General features: G+C 53.0%; 5 protein-coding genes and 1 non-coding gene across 6 annotated transcripts; 4 read left to right on the top strand and 2 right to left on the bottom strand.

Moving 5' to 3' along the window:
* Positions 1-794: 794 nt before the first annotated feature.
* On the top strand, positions 795-5,043 carry pkcA (protein kinase c). The gene is made up of 9 exons (XM_025543017.1): positions 795-1,318; positions 1,403-1,669; positions 1,747-2,319; positions 2,375-2,770; positions 2,835-3,230; positions 3,287-3,794; positions 3,853-4,054; positions 4,110-4,515; positions 4,570-5,043. The coding sequence occupies exons 1-9, from the start codon at positions 895-897 to the stop codon at positions 4,629-4,631; spliced, it is 3,234 nt and encodes a 1,077-aa protein (XP_025400278.1). The 5' UTR covers positions 795-894; the 3' UTR covers positions 4,632-5,043.
* BO70DRAFT_231091 (uncharacterized protein) lies at positions 4,732-5,061 on the top strand. The gene has a single exon (XM_025538788.1). It carries the CDS (start codon positions 4,831-4,833, stop codon positions 5,005-5,007), a length of 177 nt encoding a protein of 58 aa, XP_025400277.1. The 5' UTR covers positions 4,732-4,830; the 3' UTR covers positions 5,008-5,061.
* Positions 5,062-6,346: 1,285 nt separating this feature from the next.
* On the top strand, positions 6,347-7,304 carry BO70DRAFT_289882 (uncharacterized protein; the record flags this gene model as incomplete). The annotated part of the gene is made up of 2 exons (XM_025539329.1): positions 6,347-6,644; positions 6,721-7,304. Coding segments are annotated over 2 exons (882 nt in total), but the record flags the coding sequence as incomplete, so codon positions are not given.
* A 2,811-nt stretch (positions 7,305-10,115) lies between these two features.
* Positions 10,116-15,606, top strand: BO70DRAFT_395611 (uncharacterized protein; the record flags this gene model as incomplete). The annotated part of the gene is made up of 9 exons (XM_025546549.1): positions 10,116-10,289; positions 10,372-12,886; positions 12,933-13,215; positions 13,266-13,604; positions 13,654-13,819; positions 13,869-13,995; positions 14,441-14,502; positions 14,694-15,000; positions 15,212-15,606. 9 exons carry the CDS (start codon positions 10,116-10,118, stop codon positions 15,604-15,606), a joined length of 4,368 nt encoding a protein of 1,455 aa, XP_025400275.1.
* On the bottom strand, positions 14,159-14,229 carry BO70DRAFT_t127. Its single transcript has one exon. It is a non-coding gene; the product is annotated as a tRNA-Gly (tRNA).
* A 122-nt stretch (positions 15,607-15,728) lies between the features above and the next one.
* Positions 15,729-17,289, bottom strand: BO70DRAFT_361325 (H(+)-transporting V1 sector ATPase subunit D). The gene is made up of 8 exons (XM_025543016.1): positions 17,195-17,289; positions 16,989-17,101; positions 16,919-16,929; positions 16,511-16,836; positions 16,410-16,458; positions 16,346-16,355; positions 16,250-16,290; positions 15,729-16,199 (listed from the first exon to the last, which is right to left on the bottom strand). Exons 1-8 carry the CDS (start codon positions 17,207-17,209, stop codon positions 15,922-15,924), a joined length of 843 nt encoding a protein of 280 aa, XP_025400274.1. The 5' UTR covers positions 17,210-17,289; the 3' UTR covers positions 15,729-15,921.
* Positions 17,290-17,410: the final 121 nt, after the last annotated feature.

Here is a 17,410-nt window from a genome sequence, read left to right as displayed (position 1 = left end):
CTTTGTAGTACTAGTAGTGTTGCATTCCATTCCGACCGGCGAGTGAGTGAGTCTGTAAGTAGTAGTTAAGTAGAGAGTTGAATTGGGGGGGCGGTAAGCAAAACCGGACCGAATCGGCCAGCCTTTTTGGCTCTTCTCTTCCCCAAGTTTCCTCACTTTGCTTTCTTTCCCCCCTCCTCTATCGTGTCGGTGTCTATGTCTGTTTCCAGAATCCGGTGAGATTCTTCTCTTGCGGCATCCAAACTTGTATCGAGTGGGCCGGACTGGACTGAACTGGACTGACTTGGGTGGGACGAGACGTGTGAGCAGGACTTGTTTGTACTCTTTAGTACAACTACTGAGCCACAGTTGAGTTGCGTTGGAGTTGTTTGGGTCGACAGAAGTTGAGCACTGACACGAGGGTCTGCTCCGTCATCGCCACGGGGGATTTGTCTCACGTTGTCCGAGTGGCTTGAACATTATTGACTGACTGACTGACTGACTGACTGAACTGACTGAACTGACTGAACTGACTGGACTGACATCCCGTTGCGATCGATCGGGATCCCCCTCCCTGTCTGTCTGTCCCCTGCAACTGTCAACAAGAGCCCCGCGACGCACGTCGTTGCTTCATTCTTCTTCCTTCTTCTACTCCGTCCACCACAACCACCACCACTACTTCTTCCACCACTGCGGCCACTACCACTTCCACTACCACTCCACCACCACCCCTTCCTTCATCCTCATCCTTTCCGCCCCGTTTGTCCTTCCCTTCCTCCCCCCTCCCTCCCCCCCTCCCTCTCTCCCATCCCCCTCTCTCCTCACCCCACCTCAACCCCCCCTCCCTCCCGATCGCATTGCCACGATCCCTTTCAATTTCCCTGAGTTTCAATCGTCCGCGGACACTACACCACCATGGACGGGGACGAACTCATCGCCTCGGTCTACCGCAAGATCGAGCGGGAAAAGGCCCTCATCACCGCCGCGTCCAACATGCGACAGTCGACCGATAACCCCTTGGTGCAGCAGCGGGTCGATGCAAACATTCGCGATGGCCGAAAGAACATCGCTTACCTGGAGGAGAAGATGCGAGAGCTGCAGCTCCGTCGGGACGGTGGTGGCTCTCCCACGGAAAAGCGTCTGCCGCCTAACCCGGACGCTGGTCCTGCCACCCCTTCCAAGGACTACCCCCAGGGATACGGTGGTGCCGACGAGTATGGCGACGCCTCTGGGCCCTACCCGCACGGAGGAGCAGGGTCCATGCCGTCAGGGGCCCCATACGCAGACCCTCGACCTTTCGCTCCCGTGCCCAAGGCCCGGCCCAATTACACAAAACTTGGTAGGCATTTCGTTCGGCCCGCTCGAGCTGCTTCGCTGTGTGCGGCGAGTTCAAACTCCCCGGACTGACATCAGTGCTCCTTAGATTTGATCAAATATGACACCTCCTACCTGGGACCCAAGATTCAGCTCATGCTGTCGCAGCTGGAATTCAAATTGAGTGTGGAGAAGCAGTACAAGGCCGGTATCGAGAAGATGGTCCGCTTATACCAGGATGAGGGCGATAGGAAGAGTCGCGCGGACGCCGAAGGTCGGCGGATCGAGAGTAATCAGAAAATTCAGTTGCTCAAGCAGGCCCTTAAGCGATATGAAGACCTCCATGTGGACATTGAATCCACGGATAGTCCTGATGGTCGGTCTCACTCCCGTCGATGCCGTTCCCCGCTCTGGTGTGCCATCGGCCCCGACAGCTAACGTTTCTTTTGGCAGACGAGAGCTTAAGCACACCTAACCTGCGCAAGCCGCTCACGGGTCTGCTCACCATGCGGATTCATGCTGTCAAGGATGTTGATCATGCCGCCAGCTCTAGGTTTTCCAGGGGCCCCGAAACGTTTATAGTGCTGAAGGTGGAGGATACCATCAAGGCTAGGACAAAGGCGACGCGCACCGACCGGTGGCAGGACGAGACTTTTGTGATTGACATCGACAAGGCGAACGAAATTGAGCTTACGGTGTACGACAAGTCGGGAGACCGTCCTACTCCAATTGGTATGCTCTGGGTGCGCATCTCCGATATCGCTGAGGAGATGCGTCGCAAAAAGATCGAGACGGAGTTCAACGCATCGGGCTGGATGTCTGCGGATAAGATGGATCACGGAGGAAGCGCGTCGGGACGGCCAGACACGGCTGGAGGGATGGGACCTACTTCGCCAGGCCCCGGTGCTCCTCCTGTGGCACCGAGCCAAGGTGGTGCTCCCGGCGCGCCTGCTGGTGGGCAGATCATGATCGACTCGTGGTTCGCACTGGAACCGGTTGGTCGTATCTATCTGTCGATGAGTTTCGGTAAGCCTCGGACCTCTTTCGCCTTACATTTCCATTTGGCTGACACAGTCTCCAGCCAAGCAGTTGAAGGACCGACGGCCGTTCGACATCGGTCTCAACCGCCAGGGTGCTGTTCGACAGAAGAAGGAGGAGATTCACGAGAAGCAGGGACACAAGTTCGTCACCCAACAGTTCTACAACATCATGCGCTGTGCCCTGTGCGGCGATTTCCTCAAGTACGCTGCTGGTATGCAGTGCGCCGACTGCAAATACACCTGCCACAAGAAATGCTACCCTAAGGTTGTCACCAAGTGTATCAGCAAAGCGAACTACGAGACCGATCCCGACGAGGAGAAGATCAACCACCGTATCCCACATCGTTTCGAGGGCTTCTCCAACATCTCGGCCAACTGGTGCTGTCACTGCGGATACCTGCTTCCTTTCGGGCGGAAGAATGCGAAGCGATGTACAGGTATGCGCACACTTTTCAGAATCTCGATGAACATAGGCCTATGGGCCATGCTGATACTCTACAGAATGTGATCTCACTTGCCACGCGCATTGTACACATCTTGTTCCAGATTTCTGTGGTATGACCATGGAAGCAGCTAACCAGATCTTGGAAACCCTGATTCGCGCAAACCACACCAAGACCTCATCTGTTAGCTCCGGTCTCAGCGGACGCACTCTTCGGCCGAGCGGTGCTCCCCAGGATAACGCAGCCATGTCCTACCCGCAGAAGCCTGTCGAGCCCCCATATGCTCCCCAGCGACAGCCTTCCGCTGAGGCCGTGAGCGCGGCAACCACTTCCTACGCTCCCCCGCAATCCCCGACCCAGCAGCAGATGCCCCCGAGGCCGTCTTCGTCGAGCCCTGCCGCTGCGGCCGCCGCTGTGGCAACGGGGCTTCGTACTCCGCAGCAGACAACACCAGGTATGTTGCATCTGCATTCGCTTCAGTGATCGCCATTGCTAACGGAAATTGTACAGTGGAGCAAAGTCGCCCTGCGCAGCAGCAGCTGCCTGCCTACAACCCCAACGCGTACGCTAATGTCAACCAGCCCATCCCGCCCAAGGCGATCACTCCGGCATATGGCATGCCTCCTCCGCCACAGCCTATGCCGGTGGCGACACAGCCGCAGGCTGAGGTTCCTCAGCAACCGAAGGTTCGCATCGGACTCGACCACTTCAATTTCCTGGCGGTGCTGGGTAAGGGTAACTTCGGTAAGGTCATGCTGGCCGAGACGAAGAACACCAAGAAGCTGTATGCGATTAAGGTGTTGAAGAAGGAGTTCATCATCGAAAACGACGAAGTTGAGAGCACCAAGTCCGAGAAGCGTGTCTTCCTGGTCGCGAACAAAGAGCGCCACCCCTTCCTGCTCAACCTTCACGCCTGTTTCCAGACCGAGACTCGTGTGTACTTTGTCATGGAGTACATCAGCGGTGGTGATCTGATGCTGCACATTCAACGCGGCCAGTTCGGTCTTAAGCGAGCACAGTGAGTTACCGGAAGACCGGCCCTGGAATGGGACGAAACGCTAACCATGCACCCACAGGTTCTACGCTGCGGAGGTTCTGCTAGCCCTCAAGTACTTCCACGAGAACGGTGTCATCTACCGTGATCTGAAGCTTGATAACATTCTCTTGACCCTGGATGGTCATATCAAGATTGGTGATTACGGTTTGTGTAAGGAGAACATGTGGTATGGCGCTACGACTAGCACGTTCTGTGGTACCCCTGAGTTCATGGCCCCGGAGGTGAGTTCATATGCCTGACGTCTGTTGGTGGATGCGTTACTGACGCCTTGAAAAGATTCTCCTGGATAAGAGATACGGCCGGGCTGTTGATTGGTGGGCCTTTGGTGTTCTCATCTACCAGATGCTTCTTCAGCAGTCTCCGTTCCGCGGTGAGGACGAAGATGAAATCTACGACGCTATTCTTGCGGATGAGCCGCTTTACCCCATCCACATGCCTCGTGATTCGGTCTCCATCCTCCAGAAGCTTCTCACCCGTGAGCCGGAACTGCGTCTCGGCTCCGGACCCACGGACGCTCAGGAAGTTATGTCCCACGCCTTCTTCCGGAACATCAACTGGGATGATATCTACCACAAGCGGGTTCCCGTGCCTATGATGCCGAGCATCACCAGCCCCACGGATACCAGCAATTTCGACCAGGAGTTCACCAGCGTCACCCCCGTCCTGACGCCCGTGCAATCAGGTAAGAGACCGATCTTCTCGGATGGAGAAATGACCTCGCTAACCCCGTGTCCAGTGCTCTCCCAGGCCATGCAAGAAGAGTTCCGCGGCTTCTCGTACACCGCCGACTTCGCCTAATCGCCCTGTTACGAACGTTGTCTGGTATTGCGTCGATTGATCGTTTATCTAATGTCAACATTGGCACGATCTGTTTCTCGGAATTCTTGCTGCCGCCGGTCGCTCGGCACTTTTTTTTGCGCTGGACAGTTCCCCACATACCCATGAGAGTTTTGAGAGCCGGTGTACGCGCCACCCTGGCCTTGTGAGTGCAGATGGAATGAGTGGCTTGATTCAGGGAGTATTTTCTCTTACATGTGTTCAGCATCTTAGGCTGTTTTTAATTCCTTTTTCCACGCGGGCGATTCCCCGTTTCTGGAATGTAATTCTGCTTCAGCGTTTCTCTCGACTCACTGTTTCATGCTGTATGACTGAATGGAAGAAGCAGATATACTGATGATGACTGATTGAAGAATGAAGTTGTAATAGACTGTGACTGGACTGTGTAGGCGTTGGACTGATATCGTACTGTTGCTCTCTCTTTCTCTACCCCGAATGGTAGTGCTGCTTAGTTCAGGGCAGGCACCTCACCACCCGATGAGGGCCACTAATTCACTGTCACTGAAGTGGTGTGCTGCCGACTCGGACTTCAACCCGGACTCTTTGTTCTGTCCACACCTTCTCGCAGTCCCTCCTTTGGTTCCCCTTTGTCACCAGTCAACATCCAACAAAGCGACTCATCTGAAACAGAAAGACTACTAAAAAAGAACCCTCCAGAAAGGCGTGCCACAGACAAAGCCAAAATGTCATCCGATAGCCTCTCCAATTTATTATCCTCGTCGTCGCCGGAACGTTCCTGCCTTCAGGATCGCCATCAAGCATCGACACCTTCAACCCCCGATACAGAATTGTCTCAGATCTCATCAGGGGATCTTGAAAGGCTCTCCCGTGAGCTGAGTGAAATCGCTTCATCGTCTCCTCACAAAGCAGACTACACCCCTCCCGCTTGCGCCGGACTCACTGCGGGCTCAGATACCGCCCCCGACCACAAGATCGAACAGAGAATCTGCGATCGACTCGTCGTTCTACAACTGCCAGCAAGTGACCTCAAAATGCCCCGGACTCGCCGACGCGCGAAATCCCCATCTTCTGTGCCAGTCAGCAGCCATAAACCACAGGCGAGTAGCCCAGAGGCTTGGGATCAGGACTACGACCCGCAGAAGGGCATCAAGGACGAAGAGGACGAGCTTGAGTATATCCAAGATGCACATGAGGTGGATCCGAAAGAACTCAAGATTGATAACTCGCGCAGATCCAAGAGGAAGCGCACCGTGGACAGTACCTATCGCCCGGGACGGGACGAGGATGGTGATGAGACCAGTCCGTCTGTTGTGGTGGAGGATACGCGGCCAAAGAAGAGGAAGACTGCTGCGAAGGGCGCGACAAAAGCCAACGCTTCGAAAAAGACGCCCGTGAAGAAGACCGCGGGCAAGCTATCTGTCATAGGGGAGGATGTTGAGCTCGCCACGCCGCGACAGGGCAATGACAATGGAAGTAGTAGTGGTAATGGGGTGGTGGAGTCGATTGAGTCTGCATATCCAACGCCAGACACGGGTTCTTCGGGTAAAGAGACCTCGAATACCTCTCGATCTCGTGGATACCGGAAGACGTCGGGGTCGTCTGGGAGTGAAGACGATGAGGACTACACCGGTCTTGATAAATCTCCAGCCAAGCGCGCGAAGAGGAAAGCCAGATCAACTCCAGAGGTCGAATATACGGCATCTGTCTCCAGTGGATCCGATTACGAAGAGTACAGAAACACGCACATTCGTCGCGAAGAGCAAGCGGGCATTGTGTTCGACTTCTCCGTCGAGAAGGCCAAACGCTGGGCGAGTGCCATCAACATCCCCGACGGGCTGTACAATGATGAGGAGAAGGATCTATTTTTCCGCCTCGCCATGCGCGGCTTCGAGCCCATCGTGCCCAATTACTGGCGCCATGACTTTCCGACTCTCCCTGAATCCTTGTATCCTCGCAACGAGGAGGGACATGAAAAGCCGCTGATCGATGTGACCAAGAGCTCGGATATCTACGGTGAGTCTGCCTACTTATCACGAGATACTTGACTTGAAAAAGCACCAGCAATACTGACAATCCCTATCCCACACAGCAACCAGAGCCCTCGCCAACCTCTTCGCCACCGGCGGCCATGTCCGCGACACCAGCATCATGCACACCAGACCCGAACCCCTCATCAAACAAGCCATCAACCACTACATCAAATGGGCCTTCTACGACTCCGATCTCAACCCATCCAAAACCGCCCTCCCGGTCCACGTCATCTACGACCAAAAGAAACACGAAACCACCCTCCAGGCCCTCCGCGCCATCAAAAAGCGCCTTCGAAAGCTCGTCAACCAGCACAGCGACGCGCTCCGCATAACATCTGCGCGTAATACACCGGCCGAGTCAGAAGAGCTTAAATACCCCCTCCTCATCGGGATCATCATCTGCGGTCCTATCTTCGCTATCGTGACGCATACGACGGACCCCGAGGAGGGGGCTGATAACGAGGATGGTCGGTTTATCTCCCAGTTTGATCTGTCGGAGAGGGGCCAGGACGTGTGGAATTCTTTTGCCATTGCCATTGCGGTGATGCATATTCGGAGGACTATGTTGTGGCTGGCGAAGGAGGGGAGGTGCGGGTATAGTATGCAGGTGGAGAGGGAGGTGGTGGATGATGTGGATCTTTGATTTTTTTTTTCTTGTTTCTTTTTTTTTTCAAGGTCTTTGCGGCTATGATTGTTTTGCTGTATGATTATGCGATATGAATTTCTTTTCTACTTTTTTTCTTTCCGGTTGGGTTGGGTTGGATTTGCTTGGGAAGGGGTTTTACTTCTTGAGCATATGAGATGATAGAGTACGTATTCGTTTCTGGGCGTTGATATATGTATGTATGGATGGATGCATACATGGGATGAAGGCTTAATGATACCAGTATCGGTTTTTTTTTGATTAACTGGCACTGCATTTGAGCTTACTTATCCTCCTTTCTATCTGTTTGATTTATATATGACACAAACCTTTTTCCAGATTTCAATCTCATCTTCTCAGTGTGATCTCGTCCACTGTGATGTCCCTGTCCCTGCCCCTGCCCCTGAAGACAAAACAATAGAACAACAACAACATTATGTCAGCGATGATTCAAGGCCTATTAGATACCGTATGAGCTATATAGATAGCGTGTGCAGTCACATTTTATCCATGCACTGGTTGCTGTTGCTGTTGCAGTTGCTGATGCGTTTAAGCCGAATATGACGTCCGGTGACATCTCCGTACATGATGAGACTGTCGGATAATCCTGCCTTGAAGATGACCCTCATTGTATTGTCGAAGGATCGATCCGTCGTCCGTATATGGATCAACGTTGTCCTTTTTTTTTTCCCCGCGGATGCGCAGACAGAGGTGTAGACTTGAAGCAGAAACGGAATATAGTCCGTTCGAGATTCTCCATTTGGGATGCCACGGCCTCTTTCGCTGGGTGTACTATACTATATGCAATGGGTTGTGTCACGAACAGCGATATTGCGTTTTGATCCTTTGCTATATGACGGAGTGGACACGGCCATATGGTAAACCTCGCATGAGTACAGTACAGTGTTGGTAGATGGGGGGGGATATTGATAACTACTATTGGGTGGAATTTAGTCGGGTTATAGGATTGATGGCCTTGGCTTTCGAAAGCTGTTGTGAAATTAAAAATGCCGTGTTTCTCTTGGATAGGTAGGGCTATGTTCCTCGTTGGAGGGATGATGTAGAAAGAAGGACCTCAGGATTTGGGCGGTTCGGGTTTGTAAAGTTATAGGAGGGGAAATTCCGGTACAGATAGGTGTTTAGTGGGTTGGTTTCTGCTCCGAAGGGTCTTTCAAGGGGGGTATGGGTATAGGGAAATACCGTGCGACAGACACGATTGTTAGCTGTTCGCTTTTCGTTTGTTTGGTTTCTGAGCCCCTAGTGGGGGATCATCTTGTAGTAAAGTGCTGCCTCGACGGTTTGGTTGGTCTTGGACTGCGAGGAATGTAGGGCATAAAGGTCGGAATCATTGCGAGAGAGTGGGTATATCATTGTCATCGGCTCCCTTGTGTAGAAGAGCGTTCATCACTGTCACTGTTGATAAACAGTGATGAAGAGTGGAATGTTCATCCCCGGCCCCAATCGTGAACTCGGTCGGGTCGGGTTTATACCCCTTTGAAGGATGCGGCATGGATATTGCTTTTCGATGTTTCTGTTGTAGAATGATCGAAATCCTGTTCGAAATCGGGCCACTCGTCCACAGGCTGGGCATACCTACCCTTCAGCTCTGTATCGCGGCGAATAATCATCTTCAAAAGGGTCAACCCTCTATCTTTCTTTTGCGCATTATGCGCTGGTATTCATCTTTGTGGAACATCATTTGTCGATTAGAGCCATGCTGGGCGGTAGTTTATGTCTCGCCAGATGCTTTTGTTTTCTTGTCGGATATTTGAGATCCTTGATATGTGCTCTGGGTCATTATTGCTTGGCGATAAGTCATGTATGGCAGACTGGTAGGTCTTTTGGGCAAGTGGGATGTTTGAATCAATGATGGAGATTTGCCCGGGAGTCGAGGTCTTTATATAGGCTTTTAATTCCCGATTCTATTCACCTTGGATATTGAATCATCTCGATAGTATTCATTGTATAGCTTGCATATAATTGAGCCTTTTCCTATCTTTCTTCACGGGCAGCATGTACTGGATAATGCACGGTCTGTATAGAGTGTGGATGGGGTTATTGTCTCGAGAGTTTGTATTCATTGCTTCGAGATAGATTCTTCTGGGATTGTTCAGCTGATTGTCGCCGATTTATGTGGTTATTCCGGGGGGGGGGGGGTATACTTTGGCTTTCTTCCTGAGAATTGCGGGGAATACATGGCCTGGAATGAACCCAAATTTGGCTATTATGGATATATTACATTGGAACAGAAATTCAATGGCTTATCTTTTCCTGGTTATAGCCCTGTCTTCCTTGGAGACTTTTACTGTAGATGAAGGTTCTGAATACTAGATGTAGTACACAAGTAGTTGTAAAGATATCGAGGTAGTTGGGCATGGTTATTGATTTTACATTAGTAGATTTGTCAAGAACATGGACAACGATTGTTCTTGAAACTTGATGAAATTTTAGTTATTTTTTTTTTTTTTGGAGAATATACATTGAGTAGTAGTTAAGCAGCAACCGTGAGTAATAATATACTTTATATAGGAAGCTCTTGATATGAAGTTTACTAGTATTCTGATACCACCAACAGAATGACAGTGGTAAACAAAGACCCCCAGACAAAGATAATAGTATCCCTCATGTGATCTTTTCCATCGTATCATATTTTGTAAACATCTACTCTGCATGAGCTGCCAGATGAGGGCTTCCCACCTGCAGATCACATGACCCGCACTGGCTTCGATCGTCTCCCCCGCCGCTTCGATCGTGACTCCCTGTCCCCGTTATACATCCCGGCATTCTGGTGTCCCAGGAGCAGAATCGATCATGGATGCGGCAGAGGACCGCGAGGTCAAACTTCAACGCGCCTCTGGCGACCTCGTCACGGAGTTTTCTGCCAAACTGCCGTCGTTGCTGTGGAAGTCCCGACCCGAGCAGGCAAACACCCGCGTGCCACGGCGATGGACGCCCGCGGCCAAAACAGAGAGACTCGTAGCACTTGTAAGCTTTGACACCATCTGACCCATACAGTAGTCTTGAGAATATCTGATCAAATATTGAGCCATACTGATCATTACAACAGTTGGAGCCCTTTCAGGAGTGGCCGCAGCTGCTGGATCCCCACCTGCAGACGCTTTTGCCCCCCCTGGTCGATGCGTTCCTGGCATACTTGCTCAAGCATCGCGATCAGTACGCATCCAAGGCGGCAGGTTCACAGCGACAGCAGGCGGCTTATCCTCTCCCGAGAGCCATTTGTAGGCTGCTCTACACTTTCTGCAAGGTTCGCGGGGTCAAGGTCATCAGCAGGTTCCTGAACAATGAGCCGAAGTATCTCGACCCGCTACTACGCGCTTTCATTGAGTGGGACTCTGTTAGCCAAGATGAATCCGAACTATCACTGACAGACATTCCCCTGCGTCTGGTCTGGGAGGAGCGATACGTGATGCTGATCTGGCTTTCTCACCTATTATTTGCTCCATTCGATCTGGATTCGATGTCTTCGGACGACATCCCGATTCCACATGACAATCTCGGGCAACTCAAGCCTATGCCGGCGCACACGCCAACCGTCACGAAATCTCTTCTGTCGGTGGCATTGAACTACGTCAATGCCTCGGGAAAGGAGCGCGAAGCTGCCACAGTCCTTCTGGCGCGGCTCGTGCTTCGGCGCGATATGCAAGCACTCGGTCTTCTGACCAACCTGACAGATTGGGCATTTTCGGTGGTGCGGCCGACAGGGAAGGCTGAACCCCCTTCAGTCTACACGTGTATCGGCGTGTTATCCTTTATTGCGCGCTTGGGCGCTTCCGGTCAGGTTGAGGATTTTGCTCCTCTGGTAGCTCCTGTCTTTGAACAAACCTTACGGGTTTTACAAGGCGACTCGGGAGTTTCCGATGTTATTAAATCTTCTGCCCTGGCGCGGAAGACTATCATCAAGATCCTCCGCACAGTAACAGTGATGGCGCTATCTCTGAACGAGAGAGGCAACAATGTAATCTCAGATGATCAAGTTTCCACTATTTTAGAGGACGCTATCGATCATTTCCTCGTGGCTCTGGCTGACAAGGACACACCTGTTCGTTTTGCTGCAAGCAAGGCTCTGAGTATCATCACCCTGAAGCTGGACCCGGATATGGCGACCGAAGTTATCGAAGCCGTGACCGGCTCCTTGGAGGAGAATATCCTGTACGAAAAGCGGGATGGTAATATTGTGACGCCGCTGGAGGCGCGGAGAATCGGCATCAATACTCTGAAACGGAATTTGAGCGCCGTCGATGCCCAAAGGTGGCAAGGCTTGATTCTGACGTTAGGTCATCTCCTGTTCCGCCGCGCTCCCCCTACCCACCAGCTGAATGACGTTCTCCAACCACTAGTCTCGGGACTTGACTTCGAACAGCGGTCATCAACTGGAAGCTCGGTTGGAACCGGTGTGCGTGATGCTTCTTGTTTCGGCATTTGGGCTCTGTCTCGCAAGTATACAACCCAGGAACTGCTCGCTCTGAAACCGCAGACGATCAGTACCGCGACGGCTCAAGGTGTAGAAGAAAGTACATTGCAGATGCTCGCCATCGAGCTGGTGTGTGCTGCATGCGTTGATCCTTCCGGAAATATCCGGAGAGGTGCTTCTGCAGCACTGCAAGAACTTATTGGCCGTCATCCCAACACAATCGCCGAGGGCATACCACTCGTACAGGTCGTGGACTATCATGCCGTTGCTCGGCGCTCAAGAGCGATGAATGATGTTGCAAAAGCCACGGCCTCTCTCAGCCACCATTACTGGAGTCCTCTGGTCGAGTCCTTGATGCACTGGCGTGGGATTGGCTCACCGGACGCAGAGTCGCGGAGACACGCCGCTCAAGCGATAGGAAGTTTGAGCACTCAGAAATCCTACAAGACCATGCAACACGTGTTCCAGCGCTTGCTGCACAAACTCTCCAGCATCCCACACAGTGATGTCGAGACGAGACACGGCTGTTTCTTAGCTCTGGCAGCTACTATCGACGCGTTCAACACCTTGCGGGAGACGCATGGTGAAAGCGGAGACCCATCCGAGGCGCTGAGGGTTGCGAACCAAGTGGCTCAAGTGTGGGAGATATTTGGTTCTCCAGCCGGACCTACCAAAGATGACTTGACGCTGCAGAGCGTCCGGCCAGAATTGACGGCTGAAGCCTCTTCGTGCCTAATTCTTTCACTTTCCCGGTCGGCGATCTTGGAAAGCGAACCACGGACCTCCCAGCCATCAAGCACATTACTTGACAAGACCCGTGAAATCCTTCTGCTCTGCATTTCGCGCAGTGAAGACATCTCTATCGAGTGCTCATCGAACGCCGTAGCAGAGCTACTGCCTCTCTTAACGCCCCCTGACCAGGAGGTCATGATCCAGGGCTGGTTCTCTCACATCCATACCACTTGGAACTTACCAACCGGCCGCGGTCAGATCACGGCCCTGGGCTCTGTTTTCATGCGTATTGAGCCCGGCAGTGCTCTCAGAAAGTCCATCATAGATATTATCATACAGTGTGCGGAGAAGGAGGAACTGATAGAGAAGAGGGTAGTCGCTGTCAAAAGCTTGGCTACCGGCGTTCTGCCATACATAGGTAAGTTTGTTTCCAATGAACCACGATACTTAACTGACCAACATAGACGTGACGGACGATATTGTGGACCACCTTGTTAGGTTCCTGAATGATTACACAACAGACCGACGCGGTGACATTGGGTCATTGATCCGGCTCGAGGCAATCCAAGCCGCTAGAATTGTCCTAGAAAAGGAGTCCGAACGTACGGATGATACTCTCCGGGTACAGGATATCGTTGGCTGTCTCTGCCGACTTTCAGCAGAGAAGCTGGACAAAGTGCGTATACAGGCGTGGACATGTCTCCAAAGCTATTGGGAGACGGCGGAGGGCTTTCCACCGTTGACAAGGTTCGAATCATCTCATATGTCGAAAGAGGTATGGATACTGACTGGAGCAGGAAATACGAGCACTTCAGTCATGTGTCTTCGGTTGGATACTTCCTGCAGCTGCTCCAGTTGCAAGACATTGACTGGCTGCGACTGCACCTCTTTCAAGGCCTCGCGACGTCCACTGTTGCTGGTAGCGAAGGACTCATCCGATCTACGCGTGCGGCCTTGGTGCAGAGAATACAAGAGGCAGAACAGCGACAGTCCTTGGCCGTAGCTATCGTGAATGATTTGACAAAAATACTAGGCGAGAACCTCCAGGATGACCGCTTCGCGATCCCCGTGCTAGAGCTGTTGGCATTCTTGTTAGATGGCTTCGTCTGCAATGTCTCCGAAGATGTGGTCCCAAGGTACACTTCCTCCACAAGCCCGGACGAGATGACCGCTAACAACGCACAGTTTGCGGAAGTTGTTCGTTCTCGTTCAGAAAGCGCATTTCAAATCGTCCAATATCTTGAGGCTTGAAGCTGCAGCCCGGGCTTATGCGTCTCTGTCGAGAATAGAACAGCTGCGTACGGATGTCCTGAAGAAGATGACAGCGATGCTGTTGCATCCGTTCCCTAGGGTAAGTCTAACTGGCACCATGGAGGAAGTCTGTACTGATCAATGGATAGGTCCGAAACACAGTGGCTGAGTACCTCTACATGGAGACCGAGTTGGATCTGGTGGGACTAGAGGATTGGTCTAGGCCGACTAAGGAGCTTAAAGCACAGGTGGAGAAGTTGAGGGAGAGTCTGGGATGTAAATAGTAGTAGTCTCAATTTATATGGGGCCAGCACAGAGAGGTTTCCTAGAGAAAAACCTCTGCATTCATAGATCAGAAGCGTGGAATAGAAAAAAAGCAGAGGCAAGCCATGCAATGAAAGCAGAAGAGCAATCCGAAAAGCAAAAAAGGAAAATGCAATGCATCATCCGTGAATCGAACACGGGCCTCATCGATGGCAACGATGAATTCTACCACTAGACCAATGATGCTGTTGTAGTGAAGGAGTGGACAGTAATTTGCCATATAGGGCTCGGCTCCACGGCAAAGCTCCACCGGCCGATCACCTGACCGCAAGCTCACCCGCTAAAGCGGCGCCCACTGACTGGCCGCCGACAAGAGAGCGGCCGACATGCAGCGCGAACACTAAATAGTAAGAAGCTCGATCGATCATCAGCAGAGCAACACAACACCACACCCAAGCTCCCCGTTGCAAACATGGCGGCTGCATCAGCGCCTACTCCCAATGTCTCCCCCAACTGCACGTGAGTCCAAACTCCCCCTTCCCCTCCCCCCCCTCCCCCCTCCACAATCCCCTCATCCCATCCCATCCAGCTAACCAAGCTCCTCCGCAGAGTCTATGTATACCACCCCCCTCCCTCCCCCCAGCGACCAGCGACCAGCGCCATCCCCCACCCCTCCAGACCCAGCTAACCCCTGCGCCCTCCACCGCCAGGTCCGCAACCTCGAAGAGCGCATCAAAGTCGACCAGCTGAAAGAAGCCCTCGAGGAGATCTTCTCCGAATACGGAACCGTGCTGGACATTGTCGCGAAGACGAACCTGAAGGCCAAGGGCCAGGCTTTCATTGTCTTCGATAACGTCGACTCCGCGACCCGCGCCATCGACGAGATCAATGGCTTCGAGCTCTTCGATAAACCCATGGTCGTCGATTACGCCAAGACGAGAAGCGATGCTACGGTTTTGAGGGAGGGCGGGGATGATGAGCTCGAGGCTCATAAGCGGAGGAGGTTGGCGGAGAAGGGTATGTCATCTTCTTTCTTTCATTTTTGTTGTTTTCAACTTTCTCTGTGTCTTTCTTTTCTTTTCTGTATCTCTTCTGGGTGGGAAGATGACGGGTGGTTGTGGATTGCGGGGATTATGTGCCGTATGCCATGTGCCGTGTGCCTTGTGCCGCGTGTGAACTTGAACCGATTGATTTCTAACATGGGGATGGATTTGTGAATATCCAACAGAGCGCAAACAAGCCCACGAAGCCCTCGAAGCGCAGAAGAAACTCAAACGCCCCTCCGGCCCCGTCGAACCCGGTCGTCCCGCGAAGACCGTCAAGGGCGCCGGCCTCAAGCCCACCAGCGGCGCCGCCGCCGCCGTCATCCCCGACGAGTATCTCCCGCCCAACAAGATCCTGTTCCTGCGGGACCTGCCCGACTCCGCCGACCAGGACAACCTCACCGCCGTGTTTGGGCGCTTCGAAGGCTTCCAGGAGGTCAGACTGGTGCCGGGACGCAAGGGTATCGCCTTCGTCGAGTACGAGAGCGAGTCCGGCGCTATCAGTGCCAAGGAGGCGACGTCGGGTATGCCCATGGGCGAGAGTGGGAAACCCATCCGCGTTACGTACCAGAGACAATAGTCGGCGGTGCGGACTGGGGGTTGTGGTTGTGGTCAACTAGTTTGGCGTTGGGGTGGGTCTCTTGTCTACATATTTTATCTATGTGATTTTCTTTTCTTTTCTTTTCTTCCTCCGCTTCGATTGTTTCAGGTGGTGTTGTTTTATGGGTGCCTGCAAAGATTCCAGCTTTTATAGGTAAGGTATGGGTGACGTGCTGTATGTCCAATGTAAGCTGGATGGGAATGGACATGTGAATGACGAGGATGAGAACAGCTACAGGCTGGAAGAGGTACTAGTTACAGGACGAAGGGGGGAAATTGGAACATGGACACGGACTTAGAAAATCACGTCCGTGTCTTCTTGCTCGCCGAGCACGTCGGGGGCTTCCGGTGCCTCTTCTTCCTTCTCCTCGGGCACTTCCTCCACGTCCTCCACGCCCTCCACTTCCTTCGCTTCCTTCGCTTCCTTGGCTGCCTTCCTCTTCTCTTCCTCCTTCTGGCGCGCGGCCAGTATCTCGGCATCGGCTGCGGCGGTGTCTCTTTGCTTCTTGTTCGAGACCTTCTTCAGGCGGTAGAACTCTTCTCTGTCAAGCTCGTCGAGCTCCGAGTTGATGTCTGGGCGTGTGTTAGATGAGCTGGAGGCAGCAAGGGTAAGGTACACTGACATTTGATCGTGTTCTCCGTCCGGGGAATGATGACGTGCTCGCTGGGAGATGTTAGTAGACAATCGACAGAGTCTAGATATAAGGACGGCATCTTACATCGCGTTGACTGTAAATCAATGTTAGCTTCAACCCGTGGGTAGGCGCAACGGTCAGGACTTACCTCTCCGGTTGACAACCTTGATGACCTCGTCCAGAATCACAAACGCAGTCTGATGGTCGTCCGTCAGTAATAATTCCAGCCCTTCACTGGGCAACCCATACCTGTAAACTGGCAAGCTCCACCAGAGTCTCAACCGCCCGGGCATACGTCTCCCGACAGCGCTGCACCTGCATTCCACCCTTTCCAAGACCTGTCAGGCCAAAGTCATTGATTCCATCCTCCGTGTAGCTCTCGAAATGAGGGAGCAGGACACCAGAGACGTTCTCCTGCTTGGCCCTCACACGGAAGCGAGCCTGCTTCGCGGACTCCTGGATCTGGTAGCCGATATCACCACCAACAGCATAGCTGACTTCCGCGAGCGAGAAGGCCGCGATCTGCATGACTCGTCCCATCTTCTGCTTCGCCTCATCAATACGCCGAGTGATGTCTGGCCTCCGATGTCAGTGTCCGATAGTGCGGGGGTCGATGGATGGATGGGGAGAGGGGGGGGGGGGGGGGGCTTATCATACCCCGGAAGCGCCTGTGGATCAAGTCAGATCAGCAACGACATCGCAATTGAAGCGCAGGAAAGAGACGTACTTGGTGAGCGCCTCACTCTTTCTCTTCAGCAAGCTGTGTCCGATCTCCGCGCCCTTCAATTTACCCTTCATCAGCCCGAGGGACTGGCGAGTCGGGAAGACGGCCTCACGGCCCTGTATAGCAGGGGAGGTCAGCAACGAGATCGCAGGTGGGTGGGTGGGGGGTGTTTTTTTTGCGGGGAAACACAGAGAAATAGCGAGACGTACCACGGCACCCGACATGACTGAGAGACGCAAGAAAATACCAACAGAAAGTCGCAACAAAGGCCACGATGGCGAACAGACAGGAGGGCGGGCGCGATAGCCATGACGCCGGCCGGTCGCAGAGGGGAAGCTCGGGCCACCCCGTGCCCGCAAAGGCCGCGCATGACACCCGGTCACGTGCGCGCCGCCCGACTTCAGCGGCCGCAGCGCTCGGCGCTT

This window comes from Aspergillus heteromorphus, assembly GCF_003184545.1.
Source record: "Aspergillus heteromorphus CBS 117.55 chromosome Unknown BO70scaffold_9, whole genome shotgun sequence".
Lineage (NCBI taxonomy): Eukaryota > Fungi > Ascomycota > Eurotiomycetes > Eurotiales > Aspergillaceae > Aspergillus > Aspergillus heteromorphus.
The sequence above is the reverse complement of the archived record's forward strand: the minus strand, read 5'-3'. Positions and strand labels throughout refer to the sequence as shown.